Raw genomic sequence first — 25,366 nt, forward strand, 5'->3', positions numbered from 1 at the left:
GCTGATTAATGATGTTGAGCACGTTTTCATATACCTATTGATACATGGTTTGCAAATATTTTCTCCCATTCCATTGATTGCCTTTTTATTTTTTTTGATTGTTTCCTTTGCTATGTAGAAACTTTCTAGTTTGATGCAGTCTCACTTGTTTATTTTTGCTTTCGTTGACTGTGCTTTTGGTGTCACATCCAAAATAATCATTGTCACTACCAATGCCAGAGAGCTTTCCCCCTATATTTTCTTCTAGGCGTTTTACAGTTTCAGATCTTACATTCAAGTTTTTAATCCACTTTGAATTGATTTTTGTGTATGGTGGAAGATATTGGTCCAATTTCATTCTGTTGCATGTGGACATTCATTTTTCCCAACACCATTTATTAAAGAGACTATTCTTTTCCTATTTCATATTCTTGGTTCCTTTGTTGAAGATTAGTTGACTGTCCATGTGTGGGTTTATTTCTTGGTTCTGTATTATGTTCTCTTCTGTTTTATGCCAGTAACATATTGTTTTGATTACTATAGCTTTGCAATATATTTTGAAGGCAGAAAATGATGCCTCCAGTTTTATTTTTTTGTTCAACATTGCTTTGGTTATTTGGGGTCTTTTTTTGGCCCATATGAATTTTAGGATTTGGATTGTTTTTTTCTATTTCTGTGAAAAATGCCATTGGAATGTTGATAGGGGTTACATTGATTGTTTTGGGCAGTATGGACATTTTAACAATATTCTTCCAATCCATGGGCACAGAATATCTTCCCATTTATTTGTGACTTTAACAGCTTCTGTAATTGATGTTTTATGTTTTAGTGTACGGATATTTCACCTCTTTGTTTAAATGTATTTCTAGGTTTTTAATGTTATTGATGCTATTGTAAATGGGATTGTTTTCTTAATTTCTTTATTAGATAGTTTGCTGTTAGTGTATAGAAACACAACTGACTTTTGCATGCTGACTTTGTATCCTGCAATGTTGCTGAATTTGTTTATTAGTTCTAACAGTTTTCTTTTTCTTTTTTTTGGTGGAGTCTTTAGGGTTTTCTATATATAAGATTATGTTATCTGTAAACAAAGATACGTTTACTTCTTTTTTTCCAATTTGGATGCTTTCTGTTTCTTTTCTTGCCTGATTGCTCTAGGAAGGACTTGCAACACTATGTTAAATAGAAATGGTGAGAATGAGCCTCCTTGTCTTGTTCCTAATCTTAGAAAAAAAGTGGTCAGCTTTTCACTGTTGAGTATGATGTTAGCTGTAGGCTTGTCATGTATAGTCTTTATTATCTTGAGGTATGTTTGTTCCTTCTATACCCAATTTGTTGACGATGTTTTTCTTGAAAGAATGTTGAATTTTATCAAATGCTTTTTCTATATCTATTGAGGTAGTCGTATGATTTATCCTTCATTCCGTTAATGTGGTGTATCACAGTTATTGACTTGTGTATGTTGAACCATTCTTGCATGCTGGGATGAATCCTGCTTGATTGTAGTGTATGATCCTTTTAATGTGCCGTTGAATTTGGTTTGCTTGTATTTTATTGAGGGTTTTTACATTTATATTCATCAAGGGTATTGGCCTGTGATTGTTTTCTCTGGTAGTATCCTTGTCTGGGTTTTGATAAGAGTAATGTTGGCCTCATAAAATGAGTTTGGGAGTATTTTTTTCACTTCAATTTTTGGTAAGAATTTGAAAAAAAAATCATTCATTCATTAAATGTTTGGTAGAATTCACCAATGAAGCTATATTGTTCTGGACTTTTCTTTGTTGGGAGATTTTTGATTACCTATTCAATCTCCTTACTCATTATTGGTCTGTTTAGATTTTTTTATTTCTTTATGATTCATTCTTGCTAGATTGCATATTTCTAGGAATTTATCCACTTCTAGATTATCCAGTTTGTTGGCGTATAATTGTTTATGGTAGCCTCTTGTGATCCTTTGTATTTTTGTAGTATCAGTTGTAGTGTCTCCACTTTAATTTCTGACTTAACTTGTTTGAGATTTCTCTCTCTCAGTCTAGCTAAGGACATGTCAATTTTGTTTACTTTTCAAAAAACAAACCTTAGTTTTGTTGATCTTCTCTATTTTTTTTCAAATTCTCTATTTCATTTATTTCTGCTCTAATCTTTATTATTTCCTTCCTTTTGCTAACTTTGGGCTTAGTTTGTTCTTTTTCTAGTGCTTTGAGGTGTAGGGTTAGGTTGTTTGAGACCTTTTTCCAAATATAGAAGTTTATTACTAAACTTTCCTCTTAGAATTTCTTTTACTGCTTCTCATAAGTTTTGGTATATTGTGTTGCCATTTTCATTTGACACAAGATATTTATTTTGTCTCCCTCTTGTTTTCTTCTTTGACCCATTATTTATTTAGGGGCATGTTGTGTTAATTTCCACATATTTGTGAATTTTCCTGTTCCCCTCCTGTTATTGATTTCTAGTTTCAATGAATCATGATTGGAAAAGATTAATTTGATATGATTTTAGTCTTAAATTGGTTAGACTTGTTTTATGGGCTAATGTATGATCTATTCTGGAGAATGTTCCTTGTACGCTTGAGAAGAGTGTGTTTTCTGCTATTTTAAGGTGAAATTGTTCTGTATGTATCTCTTAGGAATATTTGGAATATAGTGCTGCTGTTCCAGGCTGATATTTCCTTACTGATTTTCTGCTTGGATGATATATCCATTGTTGAAAGTGGGCTAATAAAGTCCTTTACTATTGTTGTATTGCTGTTTATTTCTCCCTCAGTTCAGTTAGTATTCACTTTATATATTTAGGTGCTCTGATATTAGGTGCCTGTATCTTTATAATTGTTACATTCTCTTGATGAATTGATCCCTTATCATTACATTATGAGCTTCTTGGTCTCTTGTGACAGTTTTTGACTTAACGTCTATTTTGTCTGGATATAAGTATAGCCATTTCTGTTCTCTTTTGGTTACCATTTGTATGAAATATCTTTTCCCATCCTTCCAGTTTTAGCCTGTGTATATCCTTAAAGGTAAAGCGAGTCTCTTGTAGGTGGCGAATAGTTGGATCTTTTTTTTTTTAAAAAAAAAACCCAACCATTCAGCCACTCTACATTTGTTGATTAAAGAATTCCTCCATTTAAATTTAAAATAATTATTGATAGGTAAGGACATACTATTGCCATTTTGTTAATTGTTTTCAGGCTTTTTTGTAGTTACTTAGTTCCTTTCTCTCTTGCTGTTTTCTTTTGGGATTTGTTGATTTTTTTTTTTTTTTGGTAGTGGTTTGCTTTGATTCCTTTCTGTTTCTCTTTTGCTTATTTGCTACAGGCTTTTTCTTTGTGATTAGTATGAGCCTTACATAAAACATTTTATAGTTACAGCAGTTTATTTTAAACTGATAACAACTTAACTTTAATTGAATACAAGTACTTGACACTTTTACCTTTTCTCTTGTCCACACTTTTTGGTATCCATCAGCCAGACAATGGGATGTATGGCTAGTTGTTGAGATTTGTGTACCAAAACCCTAAGCTGATTCAGCCATGCTGATTTCCTCAGTTCTGGGCTGGGTGAGACAAAAGTGGGCTGCCTGGGCAGCATCCTCAAGGCTGGGGCAGTTGGGTGCTCACTTTCACTTTCCTTTGTTGGAAAAATTGTGGGTTGAGGGGATCTCTCTTGTCACTGAGCTGTGCTGCCTTGGGGGAGGGGTAGTGCAGGTAAAGTGAAACTGTTCTTCTTCTCTTCAATGTGTCTATTCTCAGAATTTTTGCTTCACTGAGGTACTGGAAACTCTCAGCTGGATTTCAGGGTCCCCATAAAGATGTTCTCACCTGTGGGTGGGTTGAGAGCTGGAACCTCCTATTCTATCGTCTTGCTGACAGTCATTCCTATTTTTTATGTTAAAAATCTTTGACTTACCTAGAACTTATTTTGGTTTACGATATGAAATAAGGATTCAAGTTCACAGTTTTCTTTTCTTTTGTTTCTCAGGCAGCTAGCTACTTGTTTGAACAATATTAATCGTCTATCACACTCCCTGCCCCCCTAAGAGTCCATGTTTTTCCTCCATCTTTGTCTGGGCTTTCCATTCTTTTGACTTCTCTGTCTGCCTAATCATGAGGTAATACTTTTAAATTCCTGTAATTTTAGAATATATTTCACTATCTAGAGGAGCCCATTAAAACTTGTAATCTTTTTCAGAAGACGGAATGGAAGAGAAAAATGAAGGACATGCAGGAAGAGCAGGCAGCTCAGAAAAGAGAGGTAGCTGTCATTGGGTCTGGGGAGCTTGCTTCCAGTGACCTCCTTTCATCCCTCAGTACACCGTATTTCCCTGCACCTTGAATTGGTGGGCAGATATTTTGTTGCTGATACTGTTCCTAGGTGCTGACCTTCATCAATACACAGAAGAGTCAGCTCCCCAGACAGCAGCTTCCCTGGCCAGGAACAATGGTGTCCAGGTCTTCTCTTCTGAATCCAACACATCCTTTACTCTGCGATCCTCTCAGCAGTGACCTCTTCAGGTCCTCCAAGGAGGGTTGTGCTATAAACCTCAGATGAATTGTCTGGTCATTTTGTGCTTGGGTCCTTCTTTAAAATCCCACCCAGGAGAGAACTAGATGGCTGTGAACTTCAGTGATGGTTCAGGGGGAGCCCTAATGGAAGGGTTCAGATACTGAGCCCAGAGAACAGAGAGCAGTAGACCTCAGGGCAGAGAGAACAGCTTCTATACAAATGCCCCTGAGGAGGAGGCAAGTTGAAGAGGAAGCCAGTTGTGCAGAGCCCCAGGTTGTGCCTGCAGAGAGCTCAGAAGATGAAAGTGCTTAGATCAGAGTTGAACACATAGTGGCCACCCCCACTCCAGTAACCCCCTCTGATGGTCTTATTTTAAACATTTTAAAATGGGAAATACATTAAAATTCATTCCAAATGCAGAAGAAACATCTTAAGGTACACTGAGTAAAGTCTCACTTCCACTTCATCTCCAGCTACCTGACCGCCCCCCACCCCGCACACACAGGTGACCACTTTTATTGTTTTCTTGCATACTCTTCTAGAGTTTCTTTATGCAAATATAAATAGTCTCATTTTCTCTCTGCTCTTACACCAGAGGTAGCATGTTTCCACATCTTCTTCACCTTTTGTTTTCACCTAAAAACATCCATTTGATGATTTTTGAATGACCTCACCTTACCCAACTGGGTGGCCATACCTGACAGAGAGCCCTTTTGCCCTGATCTTAGGGGCCTGCATTCAATTCTCACTTCTTCTCAGGCACAGCTAGACAGTAGTCAGTCTTGTTAAAAAGCCACCTGCCCAGGTCTGGAAACCCTCTACCCTACTTCAGTTGAAAGCCCGACTAGCATTTGCCTACAGGTGCAGGCCTCAGAGACACTGGGCTCTCAGAGGTCCCTGCAACATTTGGCTGAACCACCGTCCTGTGTGCCCACCAGCTGCAGGAGGAGAACGAAAGGCTCCAGGCTTCCCTGTCTCAGGATCAGAGGACAGCAGCTGCCCAGTCGCAGCGCCAGATCCATGCCCTCCGCACCCAGCTCCAGGAACAAGCCAGGCTCATCGCGTCCCAGGAGGAGATGGTAGGTGTGTTCCCTCTTCCAGCCAGCCTCAGGTGCCTCTTCCTGTGAGGATCTCCTTAGGTTCTTCGGGGCTCAGCAGCATTAGTTTCATTAGTTAGGTTCTTTAAGGAGAGCAAAGAGTCCTCAGGCTCGAGGGGCACAAAGTGGTGAGGATACAACCTGCCTCCCTCTGGGCTAGAGATGTGCCTGTTATCCTTACGGCTGCCAGCAGATGGGTTCCCTAGTACTGGAGACGATATTAAGTGCCGGCTCCTGGTAGATACTTTGCTTATTGCTTCATTTAAGCCTCATGACTGCCCTTCAAGAGCCCCTGTGACTCTTTACCTATTGCGGGTAATTCTCTACCCAGCCCAGGCTCAGCTCCCCACTTCTGAGCCCCAGATCTGTGGAGAAGTGTGTCTTTCCCCAACTGGGCCCCTCCTGTGGCGTCAGGTCCTTGGTTCCAACACCACCCTCCACACAGCTTCCCTGGGCTGAGCAGCACTGTCACTGTCTAGTCCACTCTTTCTGCACCTGCACCCTTGCTGGTTGTGCTTTTCTGTTCTCCTAGCCATAGGTACTTCACCCAGTCAGTTTATCTCGCCCACTCCTCTGCTGCTTTTCTTTTCACTGTTTGCCCCCAAAAACACTTAGTTCTTTACTGCTATGGCCACTCAGGTCCAGTCTGGAGGTTTTTTCCTTATGTTACCCAGAACTCTTGTTTGTAAATGTTTTAGTTAGGAACACATTGGCTAATGTTTGACTCTCATAGTTGTAAGATGGCTGCCATAGCATTAACCATCACAACCATATTTGATGGAAGAAGTTTATGAAAAGACCCCCTTCCAAGACTTCTACTTATATTTTGTCAAAGCTATATCACATGGGTAGCCATGGCTGCAAGGAAGCCTAGGAAGTAAATAATTTGTTTTATAGTCTCTAGGTTAGAGGTAGGCAGAGGAACAAATAGTTGGATGAGCCATTAGCCAGTAGGTAATAAAAAACAACTCAAGCTTAAGCAGAAGAGGGAATTTGTCATAAGGGTAGATAGGGTGTCTCACAGAGCTCAAGGCAGGAGAGCAGCTGAGTCTGAGAATAAGCTGGAATTGGAGACATGAATATGGTCAGGAGATTTCCTCTGCTGTGCATCTCTGTCTCTTTATATCTGCTTCCATTTTTTTTTAAACTCTGAAGATCACCTTCCATTTCTCTGTTCCATGTGGCAAAACAAATAAGCAAACACATAAACAAACCAAGGAAACCAAAACCCAAACCAATTGGCTGCTGATAGCTCTTGACCTCACACATTACCAATCCAGAATTCTCTGCCCAGACCTAGAGAGTCAGCTATCACTTTGGTATGGGGTCACATTGTCAGATGTGGCTGCCCTGTTTACAGCCATCTGGAAGGAGGAAGAAGCACTTCATGGAAAAGTGGGGTTGAGCAGACGGTTCAGTGACTGTCCACATCATGCCTCCTTCTTCCTTACAGGGCACTCAGCTCAGATGAGCATATTGCAGGAGGGGCGCCTACCTTGCCCTGGCTGTTTTCCACCAATTGTACCAATAGTACTGACTATGTGCCTGTCTGTTTCCATGGGGCTCCTGCCTTTCAAACCGTAGTCCCTCTCTGAAGAGGGGGCATTCTTGTCTCCCCACCATGGGAAAATGGAGCATGGTGCCATCCTAGTTGCTGCCATTCAACCTGGCGCCATCCCTCTCAAATATGGATGGCAGGAGATGTGTTGGGGGATTGGGGTGGTGTACTCTGAGCTCCTTCCAGTTCCCAATGGGTGACATGGAAATCGTGGCTGTCCCTTCTTCATGGTGCTAGGCAGATCCACTGCTCAGAGCAGAGTATCCTGCTGTCTATAATCTGCTCTTTCCACATCTTTGCAGATCCAGACCATGTCTCTCAGGAAGGTGAAGGGTAAGTTTGCATGGGGTAGTTTGTAATAGGCTTGGCTTTTGTCTTGGGATCTTCTCTTTCCTGTCCCCACCAGTCAATTTACAGGACGAGGATGAGGACTTGTGGCGTCAGACTCTCCAACTGGGTGAGGGAGGGGAAGAAGACATTTGCTTCTGGGTCAGACAGGGTTGCAGCTTGGCATCTGTGCTGAAAGCGTTCCTTGCAGCTGGCAGGTTTTCTTGCTTGCCAGCTCTTCTCTGTAGGGTAGTGGAGGCATGGGGAGGGGTGAGGAACTTGGGGGCAGGGTTCATGAAGAGGCTCTTTTTTTTAAATTAAATTTATTGGGGTGACAATTGTTAGTAAATTTACATAGATTTCAGGTGTACAATTCTGTATTACATCGTCTATAAATCCCATTGTGTGTTCACTACCCAGAGTCAGTTCTCCTTCCATCACCATATATTTGATCCCCCTTACCCTCATCTCCCTCCCCCCACCCCCCTTACCCTCTGGTAACCACTAAACTATTGTCTGTGTCTATGAGTTCTTGTTTCTCATTTGTTTGTCTTGTTGTTTTTGGTTTATATACCACATATCAGTGAAATCATAGGGTTCTCTGCTTTGTCTGTCTGACTTATTTCACTTAGCATTATACTCTCAAGATCCATCCATGTTGTCACAAATGCTCCTATATCATCTTTCCTTAACGCGGAATAGTATTCCATTGTGTATATATACCACAACTTCTTTATCCATTCATCTATCGAAGGACATTTTGGTTGTTTCCATGTCTTGGCCACCGTAAACAAAGCTGCAATGAACATTGGAGTACACGTGTCTCTATAGAGAAATGCTTTCAGATTTTTTGGGTAGATACCCAGGAGAGCGATTGCTGGGTCGTATGGTAATTCTATTCGTAATTTCTTGAGAAACCTCCACACTGCCTTCCATAATGGCTGCACCAGTCTGCATTCCCACCAACAGTGTATGAGAGTTCCTTTTTCTCCACAGCCTCTCCAACACTTGTTACTATTTGTCTTATTGATGAAAGAAGAGGCTCTTTCTTATTCACCTTGCCTGTTCAGGTCATTGACCTTTACCTTGTTCCTAGTGTGTAGCAAGTTGACCCCAAGTATATGTGAATGTGGCCTGTCTGCAGTGTGCACTTTCCTCTCCTTCAGTACTCGTGTGCTGGTGTGTGTGCGTGTGAATGTGTGAGTGTGTAATGGAGTGCAAGTGCTGGTGTCTAAAGGCGGACAGTAACCTACAGGGCCTGTGCCTGCGAAGAGGATCTTGGCCAGCCCCTTAGGGAACTTAGGAAACTGGTCCCTCATACTCCATGCCACCTCCCCTGTCCTACTCTGTGTTTGTCCTTCTTGCAAATACGCACATCTCCCATTCTCTGCCTTGAGGCTAGAGATTTCTTTCTTGGCCTTGCAACCAGCTCAGAGGAGCACTATTCCTTTGGCCTTGAACTTCCCAGTGCTGGGACTGGGATGTGTGCCATGTGTTTCCCCAAGCAGTTCAGATTCATTATTTCATTACATTGTCCTCATGATTTAATGTGGGGTGGGTATTATTATCCTCATTTTGTAGATGAGGAGACTGAGGCTTAGAGAAGCTCAAGGACTTGCTATGTTGTGCACAGCTACTGAAGATCAGAGCTGGAATGTGAACTCTGATTCCGTGTTTCCCCAAAACTAAGACCTAGCTGGACCATCAGCTCTAATGCGTCTTTCGGAGCAAAAATTAACATAAGACAGCATAGCATAGCATAGCATAGCACAGCACAGCACAGCACAACACAGCACAGCACAGCATAGCATAAAATAAGACCGGCTCTTATATTACTTTTTGCTCCAAAAGACGCATTAGAGCTGATTATCTGGCTAGGTCTTATTTTCGGGGAAACATGGTCTCTCTGTCTTCAGTGTCTTTGACCACTGCTCCATCCTGCCTCTCTCTGGTAAACAAATGACTAGAGAGCTTACTCTTTCTGGCCGGCACTCACAGGGTGTCCCGCGCTTTTCTCTAAGTCAGGGATGGGGTCCAGGGCATTGGAGTCGCTAACTGTTTCTGTTCTCAGGGATCCGTGAGGGCCTGAAGGCTGTGGACACAGAAGAGGAGTCTTCCGAGGAAGGTAAGGCCCCATTGTCTTGTCCAGTATCCAATGCAAACAACCAGATTTGCTGCCCTCTTTATTATTTAGTTTGTCTCTACTTAACTGTATCTGGCCACTTGAAATGGGTGAAGGGAACTGGGGCATGAATGCAGAAGGGTGTACAGCAAGAAGTAGGTTTCCTCACTACTGGTTTGCTGGGCTCCACTTCCAGAAATTGTGATTCGGTAGGGTTGGAGTGCGATCTGAGAATCTGCATTTCTAATAAGTTACTAACCAGATGGCGCTGGTGTGATGGCTCATGTTTTGAGAACCATTGCTCTAGAATAATGGTTCCAAGGCGTGGCTGCTTGTTAGAACATCTGGGGAGTTTTAAAAATGAATATTAAGGTGTGGGGCCTCCTCTCAGAGATTCTGATGAAATGAGCTTGGGTGGGGACCCAGGTGATTCAGATACGAAGCCAGGATTGAAATTACCACCCTCAACTGTGAGCTCCTTGAGGTTTTTTTTCTGTTTTCCAGCACCCAGCATTGAACTGTTCATACTCATATTGTCAGTAAATGTCTATTGGGTGAATCAAAGGACCGGTGCAGGTCTCACCACAATGGCCCCCACACTGGACCTGAAGAGCACTTTTAGGGGGCTTCCCTGGATCACCCTGGATGGCTCTTTTGTAGCAGTTACCACATTTTATTGTAATTGCTAGTTTTGTTACCTTTTGGGTCGCTGTTTCTTAAGGCATGGTTTATGGCTCACCTCCATCAGAATCATCTGGGCAAATTAAAATCCCACAAGCCCTGAGTCATCCTAGGGCAGGGCCAAACCCTGATCTTGGAGGTCCAGACTGGCAGGGAATGAGAATCCTGAATATGGGAGGTGGGGGTGGTCTAAGGCAGTGGTGCCCAGAAGCAGAAACAACCCAACTTTTGACCCAGGGATGGGTACTCAGACGGGGTCAGTGGCCCCAAGCTCACAGGCTGTCGACCAAGTGAAGGCCAGGTGGGAGCAGTGGGGCTTTGGGAGTGGAAGTTTTGGGTGCTCAAGCTGACCTTGGTGATTGTCTTCTGCTGCAGAGCTGGAGGAATCACGAGATGGACAGCGTAAGGTGCTGGAAGCTCTGAGGCGAAACCCCACCTTGCTGAAGCAGTTCAGGCCAGTCCTGGAAGACGCCCTGGAAGAGAAACTGGAAAGCATGGGGATAAAGAGAGTAAGTTCCGGGACCACTGTTGTAAGGGCCATACCTACCATTTAGACACAGGGTGTTCTTAAACTGAAAAATGAATGATTGTTTTTTAAATATTAAGCTTCTTTATCTTATTTGTTCCCACTGGGGCACCTTTGGTGTTTAGAAACATAAACCCACACAACTTCTCCTCCCACATCACAACGATAGTGTGGTTCTTTCTGTTTCCTCCAATGGCTTCTTGAGATGCCACCCAATGTCCTGACCTCTCTGTGCTGTCCACTCATTGGTTATTTTCTTTGGGTCTCTATTTCTGACAAAAGGAACTTAATTGGCTCAATCTGGCCTCTGGATGAGTCCCTTGGGTGAGATGTCCATGCAGTCACTCCTACTCAGCAGGTGGCAGTGGGTGAGGCAGGCACTGAAAGCTCTGTCTGGTACAAATTAGCATTTGGTCGCTGTTGCTCCCTCACGCTCATGTCCAACCCGAGCATGCAGATGATTAAAGGCATCAGTGAAATCTATTATCACAGAAAAACATGCCACGTTATTAAAGGAGCCGAGCATCATGTCACTGAAAGTACTGTTTATGTAGAGTAAGATTCGAACAAAAATAGGGACCTAGGTTTAATTTAGTAAGGATGCGCTAATCTTTGACTGTGTTCAACTCCCGCTTGATCTAACTTTGGCCCTCTATTCAGGCTTGGTCTCCCATCCTAAGATTCAGTCAGGTGGTGGAGAGGCATGTCCTGTCTCAGCCCCGGATGCTGTGATGTCGATGGAATTGTGCGCAGCCCGTTTGTAGTATCTTGCTGTGCACATTTTGATAGGGCTCCCAGACCCTAACCTACCGCACTTTCAGCAGCGTGTGAAGCCACTGCTCACTCTGCCCTGATGCTCATCTCATCCTCTCCCAGAAAGCACCCTGCTGATTGCAGTGGCTCCCAGGCTAGCAGCAGGCTTAGAGGCTTAGGGGAAGGAGAAGGAGGGGAGGCCCGTTTCCAGAGGAAAACGTCTATCTCTTCTAGGATGCAAAGGGAATCCCTGTTCAGACTCTCAGACATCTGGAGACTCTCCTGAGAGCCCAGAGGGAGCAGAAGGCAGGGAGGTTTTCTGACTTTCTGAGCCTGAGGAAGAAGCTCATCAAGGAAGCCACCAGCAAAGTGAAGGAGAGACAGAGGAGTGGAGCCCCGATGTCCCAGGCAGACAGCAAGGCTCCAGGTAAGGTGGTAAGAGGGCTTGCTCAGAGGGGCTGTGACCCAGGAGGGTCTGGGTTTGTTTGCACAGGAGAAGGATGTAATCCCTGCTCCCATGGGTCATGACTCTGATGGTAGCATTCCTATAGGTGACTGAGTCCGAAATCTTCTGTTGGGGAAACAGAGTCTGGGTGAGGTGGGGGTGGAGGGGTGGGGAGATATTGGGGACCCCAGGATCTCTCAGGGGAGCAGAGGAGATCCAGAGCTGGAGCTTGCAACCAGCCTGAACTCTTCCTGCTCAGACTTGCTCCTCACTTAGCAGCTTAACTCTGCACTGCCTTACTTGCTTTTACCAGAAGTTGAACTTTGCTCCCACAGAGAGCAGCGCATTCAGTTTCTGGCTCTATACGCCAGGCATATCAGTGCTGGGAGAAGGCCCAAGGCCTGGGAGCACTGAAGCTACAGGCAGAGGCAAATATAAAAAGTCTGCTCTGAAGCAGTGGGATCGTGTGAGAGGCTGTGCCAGTTCTGCCTGAGGCCAATTCTTCAGAACTCAGACTTGTTCCTTGCATGGGGTCATGGCTGCTGCTTTGCTTCTGGTGGTCATGACAAGAAAAGGCCCTGTGATTCTTATTAAAATGTATGGGCAAGGACCCTCCAGCCTCTGTCCCCAAGGAGCTTAGGGAGCAGGGGAACTTGTGTTTCTAGGTTTGCACCCCCACCCCTTTCGAGAGGAGTCCCAGATCCACTGGGCTGCTGTAATGGGAAGCTCTGGGTGGGGAGGCTTTAGTGGGTGTGGGTCTCTCATGCAGGGTGATGCCCAGCTCCTTTCACTTTGTCTTCTCAGTCATGGACATATGCAGCCAGAGGGATGTCACTTCTGTCACCTCCTCATGTCCTGGCAGACCCATCCTGAGCTCTTCATGCACAGGAATTTCTCAGTGTGGGCCACATATCTCTGGGGATAGGAGAGATTATTTTAATTGGTACATGGATGAATAACTTAAAAATGTAATCTTTATTTTTCTTCATGTGCATTAGAAAAATATTATTAATGCAACGCCAAAAACTCATGGAAATTATTACTTGGACAAGTATAAAGTGGGTATTTTATGTTTAAAAGTGGTATCATTTGATATAAAAATGTTAAATAGATAACAGAACAGTTGGTTTGAGAATATTGTGTCAATGATGTGGGAAACTGTTCTCCTTAGTTTAAACTCCTGGACTTAAAAGTCTCTAAGGGAAGGGCAATTCTTAGTCTTGCACTGAAATCTCAGAGAGAAGGATATTTGTCCTGGTTGCTAACCTGCCTTTCATATTGCAATTTCAGCTCCTAGCCCTCTGCCTCAAGTATTGATTCATTCACTCATTCATTTAGTACAGTCTTCACTGAGGTTGATCTGTGCTAGGACCTGGGAAGCCAGTCAGGACTAGGTGATGAGATGGAGCCAAGCACAGGGTGGTGGGAGCTTGGAGAAGAGAGGGGGCAGGCAGTCAGGGAAGACGAATGGAGGGCCCTTCTAGTCCCCCTTCCAAGAGAAGTAAAGGTGTCTTGCTCCTCCAGGTGCCACTCTGCCCTCCAGCCCTTGCTCTTATAGTCCTAAAGCCAGAAGTGAGGACCTTTCTGGTTTGGGGTCCTGCCTTCTTCAGGGCACGTCACTGGGAGATGACACTGTGTCTTCACAGCACTTTGCAGACTCTTTTTCCACTTCTGTGTGAATACTCACCTCCCATTTCCCCCTCAGACTGTGCCTCTTTTGTTTTGGGGCAAAGCTGTAGGATGTAGAAAGGCAGTGGCAAGAGTCCTAGTTTTGGGGTGACTGACAGCCTGTTTGCATCCACCACTTACGTCCACAGAATTGTGGTCCGTGATCTAGTCCCTGAATCTCTGGAAGCGTCTGTAAAATAGGGAAAACAACACTCTCTGAAAGTGTCTGTGGCTAAATGGAAGTATGTTAAGTGCTCGACTTGGTGTCTGTCCAGTAACTGTAGCTGTTATTGGTATTTTCTCTTAGCAAGTTCGCCTTCCCCTTCCCTTCAGTTTATGCTTTCCTAGAAGGTCCACTTCTAAGTAAAAGCATTCTCTGAGATTAGTGTGTTTCAAACATCTGACCTTGAACTACAGTAAGAAACTCATTTTATACTGTTACTTGGTCCGCATATGTAAGAGTTTCATGGAACAGTACTTACTCCAACTCCCTGAGATGCACTTTCTCTCCTCTTTCCATAAAAAAGTTGCCGGTCCTGGGTTTCTGTCCCCACAATGGGTCTTGATGATATTTGGAAAATGGAGGGCTGTGTCTAACGTCTCGGCTTTAGCACTCGCCACAGGCCGAGTTCTGTTAGGCGGTTGTGTGTGGATCTTAGAGGCCCATGTGGTCCTCTGGCGACCTCTGGTGGCAGCAGGGCCTTCCTGCAAGGCTCTCCGCACTCTAGTGGCTGCAGCTAGGGTGGGCAGAGAGGGTAGGTGGCTTTGGAGAGGTCTGCTGCTAAGATTGAGCTGGGGTGGGGGTGGGGTGTGTGTGTAGGGGGGGTGAGCTGCAGCCACGCCGGGCTCCTTTTTAGACCTGTTGTCTCCTGTGGGTCTCCTGGAATGACGACATGACCCTGGAATATCAGCTGCTCTCCTGGTCTCTGATAAAACTGTGGGTCCCAGCCCTGAGTCTGGCCAGCAGTGGGATACCGGGGATGGGGGAAATTATTCAACCTGCTGTGGTTATTATAGAATATTGCAACAGAGTGACTTGTCCATTTCCAGTGTGTTGGAGCCTTATTCGGTATTCTCTTAGGCTTAAGGGCTCTGATGGGTATATTCTGAAACACATTCCTCTCTCTGTTTCTAGCCAAAAGCCAGCAGAGTCCTTTGGTCACCAAAGAGGTCCAGGCAAAGGCCAGGACCCTGCATGTGGCATTGCCATCCAAGCTGGCAGAGCCACCTATGACAGCTCTTCAGCCTTGCGGCAGCCATAGCCCTGAGCTGGCTCAGGTGCCCACCCCTACTCCACGTCTCACAGCGCATGGACGCTCTGGCGCCCCTGCTTCCCCAGGACTGGGGTTAAGGTGAGCCCTAGACTCTGCATTCTCACTGGGTTTGTGGTGTGGCTCCCAGCCTCAGGCAACCCTACTCTGGGGTCTCCACAGGCTTCTGCAGACATATGAGGGGCAGAGAACAGAAGGGGTCTTAGATAGGGTCCAACCCAAGCTCCCAGGAGGAGACTGGGGTCTTTTCTCCCAGTTGACACAAGCCTATGTTCCCCTTACTCATGTCTTCCTCATGCCCCAGATGCCACACTGGAGGACTTGGTCCTCTTCTCCTAAGGTAGGAGCTGGTGTGGCTGCTACACTCCGGGATTACTCCTGGCTGTGTCCTGGGCCCAGGGAATGAGCAGGGCCAGCTCTGAGCAAACCAAACATGCTTGCAAGTGGTGAAGTGTGATTTTTAAAATTTTCTGTCTGACCCACACATCCCTTATTTTTTCTCCTCTTCAGCAGTACGCCCCCATTCAGTTCTGAAGAGGACTCGGAGGGGGATTCTGTGCAGTGTGCATCTCTCCAGCCCCCACAAGTTCCTTCCAGGATGGGGCCTCAGCCTGAGGACTGGTCTGATACCGAGACCTCGGAGGGGAGCACCCAGCCCTCTGGCAAGGGCTCAGGGACGCTGGCTTCCTCAGGTGAGTGGTCTGGGACCACTGGGATAGCTCTTCTCCAGCCCAGATTTGTCTCAGTTCTGGAAGCATCCTTTGATTTCCTTTCGGTTTTCTGATTTGGGACTGACTTGTAGAGAACCATCCTCCTTCCCATCAGATATTTTCCTGGGATGGAAGATATATCAGGAGCAAGATAGAATTTGAGTGAGGTTTATTTCACCCCTTGTTTTGTTACTGAATTGTTTAACTGTTGGAGATTAAACACTCCAACAGTTTCCTCCTCTAGGTTGTTACCAGTAGAAAATAAACATGGTGGCCAGATACATTGAGATCAAAGCATTGCTCTATTAAGGCAACAAGAGCCCAGTAAGGCCTAAGGTGTCGGCTTCCTGTTAGAGCTGGATTAGCTCCTGAGGCCAAAGTGCGTATCCCTACAGTTGTTGCCTCCCCAAACCCAGATTCTGACCATATGTGTACATCGGGCTGGGTCAGCAAATAGGACCCTCAGTGGGTTTAAACAGGCAGCTGTGGGGACAGTCCAGCTACTGTTCAAACCCAGTCATTGGTGTGGGTAGAGGGTCAGAGAGAAAAATAAAGTCAGCATTTCTGTTCCTCTCCCAGCTGAAACATGGCCCAAAGATGTTGCATTCCCTTTCTTTGGTTAATTCTATGGGTAGGAGAGGATAAGGAGGTGTGGGGAGACACTGAGAGGGTATCCCTTCTATGCTTGGGCCACCTGGGGGTAGAGCAGGAATTCCCTCACACCACCCATGAGGTAAGGCGTCTGTACAACTACATACTTTGTCACAGATGTCAAAACTAAGCCTCTGACTGTGGAGAAAAAGGAACCCTCATAAACTGTTGGTGGGAAGGCAGACTGGTACAGCCGCTATGGAAGGCAGTGTGGAGGTTCTTCAAAAAATTACAAATAGAATTACCATATGACCCCCTCTCCTGGGTATCTACCCCAAAAATCTGAAAACATTTATACATAAAGACAAGTGTGCTCCGATGTTCATTGCAGCTTTGTTTACGGTGGCCAAGACATGGAAACAACCAAAATGTCCCTTGATAGATGAATGGGTAAAGAAGTTGTGGTACATATACACAATGGCATACTATTCGGCAGTAAGAAAAGATGATATAGGAACATTTGTGACAACATGGATGGATCTTGAGATTATAATGCTAAGCGAAATAAGTCAGATAGAAAAAGCAGAGAACCATATGATTTCACTGATATGTGGTATATGAACCAAAAACAACAAAAGAACAAGACAAACAAATGGGAAACAAAACTCATAGACACAGACAATAGTTTAGTGGTTACCAGAGGGTAAGGGGGTGGGGGGTGGGAGATGAGGGTAAAAGGGGATCAAATATATGGTGATGGAAGGAGAACTGACTCCGGGTGGTGAACACACAATGGGATTTATAGATTATGTAATACAGAATTGTACACCTGAAATCTATGTAATTTTACTAACAATTGTCACCCCAATAAACTTTAATTAAAAAACAAAACAAAACAAAAACGAAAACAAAAACTAAGCCTCTGAGACCTTAAGTTACTTGTTCAAGATCGTAGAACTAGCATCATGGAAAATTGACTCTCTGTTATGTTTTTGAAGTTAATGTGTTGGAGTTATTATTTGTGTGTTTTTTTATTTGTGAAATAATTTTTCCCAGAAAGAACTGCCTTGAGCCATTTTCCTAATATTAAGAATATTTGCAGCCTTTTACGTATGCTGCTCGAGTTCATTAGCACCAGATCAAGGGGCTGTGGTCTCCCAGTTAACTATCACCATGGTTACTGCGAGGTTCAACTACAATGAACATTTCGACAAGTACAGTTTCCGTAACATGCAGTCTAACAAACGTAAGTTTTTGTAACAAAAGAATAGTGAAAAGAGTGGCTTCCCAGCTCATCTTGAGATGGAGGGTGGTGACAGCCTTGGAAGGTGACTGAACCTTCACAGCAGGCTGCCTCAAGTCTCCCCCAGCAGTCTTTGGGTCACAGGAAGATTCTTTGCCCTTTCAGCAAAGACACTTAGACAGAAATGAAACTCTTTGATGGAAAGGGCATTACCGACATTTACGTTAACTGGAAATTATGGTTAACTGGAATGAATACATCCATTAAACTTGTCACTTTCTATCTAACAGGTTATATAATATTGAGCATTTTTCTTCTCAAAACAAGTGAGTCAACTGCCATTCTTTTGAGATTTTCTTACAAAACTATTGGCAGAAAGTGGCTTCCGGCTTCGGTTGCATTTTCTAGCCCAGGCTTAGTTAAAGAATATGCAACTTCCAGTTCTGTATTTCCATAGTCAGTACGTGGATGCTTTGTGATGTTAGCCCAGGTCTGTGCAATCTGCAAGTGTACGCTCTTAATGGATTCTGCGAACTTCGTCTTGTCCACAGCATATTCCAAGCCTGCCAGCCCATCAAAATCCACCAGAACCAGGTCTTTAGAGAAGTACTGATGGCCTGTAGGTGAGCTAGAGGGTAGAAACATCCAGGAACTGGGAGTCAGGAGTCCTCAGATCCAGTTTCGGCTCTGTCACTTTTTACCTACCTGCTTGTGTGAGGGGTTTCAGTTCCTTTGTTGTAAAATGAGATAGCTGGACAAGATGACTAATGGAAGGTGAGGAACAGTGCCTGGTACGTAGTAGGCCCTTACACATTTCTTGAAGGAATCAGTGAGCCAAAGGCTGTTGTAGCTCTAGCCGTGTACCCAGTCCCTCAGACATTTGAATCCTAGAAGGCCGAGCTTAGCTCCCTACTTCTCGGTCATTCCTGAGGTCTGGATATGGACCTAATTTACTATATCTCCAAGAGTCCTAAGCTAATGTATGTCACTGCGTGGCTCCCTTCCTGCATGGAGTTTTCAGAAAGTGTGTTTGGCCTGCAGTCCTCCTGTGCTAATTTATATTTATGATATTTCTTCTTGTCCCAGTGAAGACATTGAAGGAGGATGTGTCTCCATGTTAGTCTTGCAGTTCATGTACCAACCGAGCAGAGGTTAAAAGGGAAGAACAGCTCCCTAAGCCTCCGTCCCCACCATGTTAAGTGCACTGTTACATGTTCAGGATATTCAAAGCCTCCTTTCTGCAGCACAGGTTGGCCTGGGCCTTCCCTCACTTTTTGCCCTCTTTGCGGTCGACCTTCCTTCTTCCTCCTGACCCTTCTCCATACTCCCTCTACCCACACTGGAGCCTGGACCTGACCCACAAGGCCATGGAATTCATTCTCTGGTGTTTGCCGTCTGGTTGACTTCCAGGAACATTGGTGCAATCGATGGTCAAAAATCTTGAAAAGCAGCTGGAGGCTCCGGCGAAGAAGCCTGCTGGAGGGGTCAATCTGTTTTCAACGCCCAACGCTGGGCCACGGAGTGCGGCCGCGCCAGGAAGGAAGCCTCAGGTAGGGTGTAGGACTCTTGGAGGTTGCTCTGCAATTCCCTACAGAACCAACTCCAAGTTTCAGGGGCCCAGGGTGGGGCCCATGGGAGGCACTAGTGGGACATTGCAAGTGACCTCCCTGTGGAGAGAAGGCCACTTTCAAATGCTTGTTGTTTGTGTCCATGTTCACAATAAAAAGCCTTTTGGTTCATTATACAAGCAGCTACTTGGTAGGTTGTTTCTCTCATTTCCTGCCTCCGATGGAGCCTGGATCTGGCTAGGTGTCTGCCTTCCGGTAGTCGGTAGGCGCTGCTCTCTGGCTCCTCCTGCAGTGGACCCTTCCCCTTCCTTCTGTCTTTGAGGACCCTTCTGTCTTTTGAGGCCCTGTGCAGAGCAGATTTCTCCCCAGGGGTGGGGTGTTGGAGGGGAAACATCAGATTAGGGGACAACATACAGTGGGAGTCTTTAGATACCTTCGTTCTAAATATTCACGCCATTCCTCATCACTAAGAAAGTTGCCTCTCTCAGGCTCTAGCCACCATCAGATGTAGAAGCTGGGATACTCAGCCTCTCCTACCATTACTAGAGCCCCCTTACTGTCCTCCTCTCCCCCATCAGGGAACAACTCCCACACTCCTGTTACTTTCTTAACAGAAACCTTGATTGCTCTTGTTACTTCATATTTCTTTTCTCTCCTTTTGCAATCCAAAAGCTACATCCTGGGAGGAGCAATACTTTCGCTAAAATTCAGAAATCAGGGGAAATCACTTATTTATTCCTACTAGCATAACCCCTCCCCCCATTTTTACTACGTAATATATTTGGTTTATTATACAGCTCGTGTGTGTTTATGAGTAATGACTCCAAATGATTAAAACAATGTTTGTTCCCTTTCCCATGTTGTGAAAGAGCATCAATGGCTCAAAGCATGTTAGGCATTGCTCAGAGCATGCTTATTGCCCTGGGCCCTGTGTGGTTTCCGATTGGTTGGACTTACATTCCAGGAGAAAATACATAAGATACTTCTATCAAAGCCAGGTGGCCAGGGCCTCATGTCACCAGGGGCTCTGAGAGTTTCAGAGGGATGACTGTGGTCCCAGGGTAGCCTGAGCCCTTGGCCTACTCCAGCTGGCTGCAGCCCAGACCCTTTCCAGGCTGAAGGATTCCTAGCACTCTGTAACTCTCCTCATGCTCCTTCAGTCTGAGTGTTTACTAGGCCCTAAAGGAGCAGTCTGAGAGTAGGTGGGGTGGGCACTTTAGCGCCTGGTGCATTCAGCTCAGGAATTCAAAAAAATCATGGCTCCAGGCTTCTAGCTCCATTGATATGGGGAATTAAAAAATCTGGATGGGGTGGCCGGTTGGCTCAGTTGGTTAGAGTGCAGTGCTCATAATACCAGGGTCACCAGTTCGATTTCCACATGGGCCAGTGAGCTGCACCCTCCACAACTAGGTTGAAAACAACTATCTGACTTGGAGCTGATGGGTCCTGGAAAAACACACTGTTCCCCAATATTCCCCAATTAAAAAAAATATGGACAAAGGTTAAATGACAAAAAAAGCAACCTAATCTGCCATAGTTCTTTCCGAGGAGCTTGCCTTCATTTGGCTAGTGGAATTTTGGGGGTGTTTGAAATCATTCTGATGCCACGTCTCTGCAGCAGGTTCTCAAAGACAGGGAACCTTGAGAAAGCAGGAGGACCAGCATCTTCCTACTTTCTTCCAAATCGGCATTATGTTCCCATGTCCATCTACATTTCCATTCTCCCTTGTCAGAATACATTTTCTTCTCTCCCTTACCTCCCTGCAGCTTTCTGATGATGAGAGTGACTTGGAGATCTCTTCCTTGGAAGATCTCCCCCAGGACCTGGACCAGAAAGAGAAACCGAAGCCCTTGTCTCGCTTGAAGCTCCCAGAGAAGTTTGGCATCAGTGCTTGGAGCCCTGGCCAAGCCAGGGTCCCTGGCTGGTGATCCCACTGCAGAGCCTGGCTGGCTGGAGGACGAGTCTCAGCTGGCGTGGGCCAGCTGAGGTCCCACCTCAACAGAAGAGGCTGCTGGACCTCTTGTCTTCACCAGTATCCAAGAGGTCTTCTCCCTTGGAGAGAAGTGGAACAGAAGACGAATATGACTTCTCCCCTCCAGCCTGTGAGGGACCCTCCCACACAGTGCTACGGAGGCCTGGCTGGGTGCCCCTGGACCTTAAGAAAGGGATATGACAGGACCTCTAAGCAGTTTTCTTCCTCCACCTCCATGTTCATACCAGACTGCAAGGAGCCACTTGGTCTCTATTGTCAAGCATTTGTAAACCTGCAGGAACACTGTGGAGGTGGGTCTTAGATGGGGACTTTTGGGGACATATGTCTCAGTCAGTCATTCAGTAATTGATCCAAAGTCATTTACTGGGTACCTGCTCTGTGCCAGGTCCTCCATTGCTAAATTGGGGTGCAGGCAGAGGTAGGTAAGGCAGAAAGTATGGAGTAGTAATCTAGTGACAGAGATTAGGGTGCTATAGGAGCAGAGCGGAGCCACCCAATGCAGCCTGGGGTGATCTTGGAGACCTTCCCATAGTTTATATCAGGGAGAGCTTGCTCATGGGTGGGAACAAGGAGGGCCCCTTGACTGGGGCCTCATATCCCCAAAGGACCACAAATTTAATTTTTGATATTATTTCCAAAATTAAGTTATATGTATTTTTTTTAATGTGAAAAGCATTAATTTATCATATGTAAACATTTAAATATAACAAAATGTTTATAATTCTTTCGTATTTCTTCATTATTTCTGGAGCTTCAGCAGGTGAAGCAACCTACACCTCAGCTGTGTCAGTTTAGGTCCTTTGGGAAGCAGTAGCCAAGATGGCACTTGGAGTGCAAGAGGTTTGATGGGGAGTCACACCTGTGAAAAGTGAAGGTGGAGAAAGCAGGATTGGGCCGGGAAAGCCTTCAGAGTGCAATGTAGGTCTGACCACTATGAGAGGAGAGAGAGAAGGAAGCAGGAGGCAGGGGGAGCCCCCAAACCCCCATGCAGGGCCGACATCTTGCCAGCCCCGTAGAAGCTCCAGGGCAGGAGCTGCCCACCAGAGTGTCCCCATTGGGCAGAAATGGCCCAGTCCTAGTGTCCCTATCCTGCTCGGCCATTGGCTGGGGCGGCCCAGACTGAGTGAGACTTTGATTTGAAAGCTGAGATCAGCCAACTTCATAGTTGAACAGTTGAAATTTTTCCTGAAGGGACATCCAGCCATGCACCTCCACACCTCACAAGCAGAGGGAGTAGCGTGATGAGTCCACGTCCCCAGCACCCAGCTTCAACCGTTATTAAGTCAACTCATGGCCACCTGGCTTCATCTATCTTTCCCCACTGCCTCAGGTCTTTCCCCTTCCCCAGCTCTCTATCCAGCTTCTTTTGATCTTTCAGTGGTCCTGACAGCTGGGTTAGAGCCTAATGGTCTAGTAGGAGGAACCAGGGGAAGTGAGGGGGGAAAGGCATTGCAGAGGGCAGAGGGGACCTGAGGTGAGAAGGTTTGGGGGTGTCATGGTATGAGGCTGTTCAGTGAGGCCAGAGCACAACTTATGAAGGGTCTTAGGTGGGACTTGGGGCTAACACAGCCCTGGCTGGCTGGAGGGCAATTCGCTTTGTAGATCTCATACCTTTGAGTAGCTAAGACTGTATGTGATGGAGAATCTCAGTGGCTTTGTGAGGAGAGTTAGTAAGTGCTGAGTGGTGGGAGTGCTGCTGGGGTTCATCCCCCTCTCAGGATTCTGCCAATAAAGTCAATAAAGTCATGTTTTCCTAATCACTAGTTTTGGGCAAGAGAAGTGAAAAAGATACCTATGGTGGCCCTGGTCACATCCTGGTTTCCCGCAGCTCTGAGCACACGTCCGGTGCCAGCTTCTCACATCATACACACGCCTTGGAGCCTCTGCCTTTTGTCTTTAGTGGTGTCTCTGATTCTGTGAGACACAAGAAGGCTGCACAGTCTTCTTGCAGGTCCAGCCCGGAAGAGCAGGAGAGCTGACACTACCAGGGCAGCCCACAAGCAAGGTGGGTGGGAGTAATTGGTGAGTAATTGTTCCAGCTTTCCCGTGCTTTGATGCTTCAATTCTGATTTATTCTGCAGTTTCACAGAGAGTCCTCTGTGGGAGTGAGTCCCAGTTGCGTGCAGCATTACTACTCATTAATGCACCCTTTATTGGCCTTTCTCCCTCCTGTTTCATTTTTCTTACTTTCTCACTTCTACTTCTTGGGAGCACCTCTGAAATAAATTAACCTGTATCCAGGTCCGTGCCTCAGGTTCTGCTCTCAGGGGGAACCCAAGTGCAATAGATGTGTGTGCATGTGTGTTTGCATGTGCACACACTGGTGATAATTACCAGTGAGAATGACTCTGTTCCTGAGTGTTCATTATTAAGTGATATGATTCCAAATGTGTTTTTCTATCTACTTTGGAGACATATTAGTTTTGGATTTGTATGCTGTTTACCCCTTCCATTTTCAGATACAATGAAACATTTTTTTTGGCAAGATTTTTAGAAACTTTGGAACATGTGTATGAGTCTAGGTTCTCCAGAGAAACAGAACAATAAAATGTACATATGGATTTATTATAGGAATTGGCTCATGCAGTTATGGAGGCTGAGGAGTTCCAAGATCTACCCTCTGTAGAACAAGGAGAACCTCTGGTATGAGTCCTGGGGTCCGTGGGCCTGAGAACTAGGAGTTCTGATGTCCAATGGCAGGAGAAGATGGGTGTCCCAGCTCAAGCAGAGAAAACTAATTGGTTCTTTCTCTGCCTTTTGTTCTATTCAGGCCCTCAGTGGACTGGATGTGTGCCTGCCCACACTGGTAAGGGCAGATCTCTTTATTTACTCTGTTTACTGAATCAGTTGCTAATCTCTTCTAGAAACACCCTGAGACTCACCCCATAATAGTGTTTTACCAGCTATCTGGGCATTGCTTAGCCCAGTCAAGTTGACCCATAAAAATTAACCATCACAATATGAAACATATTAAATTATTTAAAAAATTACAATAAGATTGATATAGAAAAATTATAAAACACAGATAACCAAAAAGAAAAATAAATCTGAATAACTCCCACATCCAGAGTCAACCACCATTAACATCTAGGTATACATGCATTGATTTAAAAAATGCATATGTCTCCTTCCTAAGGTTCAACTATATTTATTCTTGAGCTTGATTTTGCTTCTTGAAAATAGATTATAAATGTCAATGTATATACAAAAATAGATTATAAATATCAATATATATATGAAAATAGATTATAATTGTCAATATATATGTATTATCTCAATATATGTGTATTAACATAATTACATTTAATGGCCATGTAGCATTACAAGGAAAAGATTACAAAAATGCGTTTAACCAGGAATTTCCACTTTGGGTCTTTGATAAATCATGAAATGATAAACAAATGTGTATATATATAAATATATATATATATATATCTGTGTACACTTAATTAGGATCTCCTTAGAAGTGAGGCTGCTGGACCAACATAAAGCCAGCACTCTATGCCAGGCTTTGGTCGAAGTTTCTTATGACTGTTCACTGATCGAACCTAAGAGCAACCTTTTGAAGTGGTGCCACTATGTCAGTCATTCTATGACTAAGAACTGACACACAGAGCAGTTGAGACAGTTGCTTTGAGTTCTGTTACCAGTGAGTAAGTGGTACCTCTGGGATTTAACCTGGGCTGGCTGGCCCTGGAGCCCTGGCTCCTAACCTGTCCTTTGGGGATTTTTGTTACGTGTTGCCAAATGCTCTTAGGACGCCTGAACCAATTTATGTGGTGTCGGCACTGCTCATTTTCATAGCCCCTTATCATCAGGGATACTGATCATCCCTAAATATATGGACAATGTGGCAAGGAAAAAAAATGAAACCTCACCTTTCAAAAAATTTACGTTTTTAAAAAAGTTTTCATCTAATGTTGGATTCTTTTTCGTTTTCTTCTCTTAAAAATTGCCTGATTGTATTCTTAGTCCTTATTTTTCTCAGTTGATGCAATTAACGTTTCCTTGTTGCTGTTTTCTTTGTCTTTTTATTATGGAAAATTTCAAGCATATATGAAATTTATATATGCAATAGAGGGATTGTATAACTGCCTTGATGAAGGCCATCGCTTAGCTTTATCAATTGTCAACACATGGCTTGTTTCCTGTAAACTTCTTGCCAACCTCCTTCTGAATAATTATACTATTATATCTACAAATATTTCCATATGTATCTCTAAAATATACTTCCTTTTAAAAATAACCATTATACCACCACTGCCACACTAAAACAAAAATCACTAATATCTTCTAAACATCACCCAATATCTATTCAGTGTTCACATCTC

The 25,366-nt window shown here is 44.6% G+C and overlaps 1 protein-coding gene across 3 annotated transcripts in view; it reads left to right on the top strand.

Moving 5' to 3' along the window:
* Window positions 1-22,790, top strand: part of DZIP1L (DAZ interacting zinc finger protein 1 like) — a 43,372-nt gene extending 20,582 nt beyond the window's left edge. For 2 of the 3 annotated variants that reach the window (XM_081073322.1, XM_081073324.1), the window contains exons 7-16: window positions 4,167-4,229; window positions 5,420-5,560; window positions 7,439-7,469; window positions 9,535-9,588; window positions 10,642-10,775; window positions 11,780-11,972; window positions 14,794-15,010; window positions 15,440-15,621; window positions 18,884-19,023; window positions 20,809-22,790. In XM_081073322.1, the coding sequence (XP_080929448.1) occupies window positions 4,167-4,229; window positions 5,420-5,560; window positions 7,439-7,469; window positions 9,535-9,588; window positions 10,642-10,775; window positions 11,780-11,972; window positions 14,794-15,010; window positions 15,440-15,621; window positions 18,884-19,023; window positions 20,809-20,970 (1,317 nt within the window). In that variant the 3' untranslated portion in view covers window positions 20,971-22,790. The remainder of the gene's footprint in view (window positions 1-4,166; window positions 4,230-5,419; window positions 5,561-7,438; window positions 7,470-9,534; window positions 9,589-10,641; window positions 10,776-11,779; window positions 11,973-14,793; window positions 15,011-15,439; window positions 15,622-18,883; window positions 19,024-20,808) is intronic. The other variant, XM_081073323.1, reaches the window with a different exon arrangement.
* The last annotated feature ends 2,576 nt before the right edge of the window (window positions 22,791-25,366 follow it).

This window comes from Rhinolophus hipposideros (assembly GCF_964194185.1).
Source record: "Rhinolophus hipposideros genome assembly, chromosome: 14".
NCBI classification, from domain to species: domain Eukaryota; kingdom Metazoa; phylum Chordata; class Mammalia; order Chiroptera; family Rhinolophidae; genus Rhinolophus; species Rhinolophus hipposideros.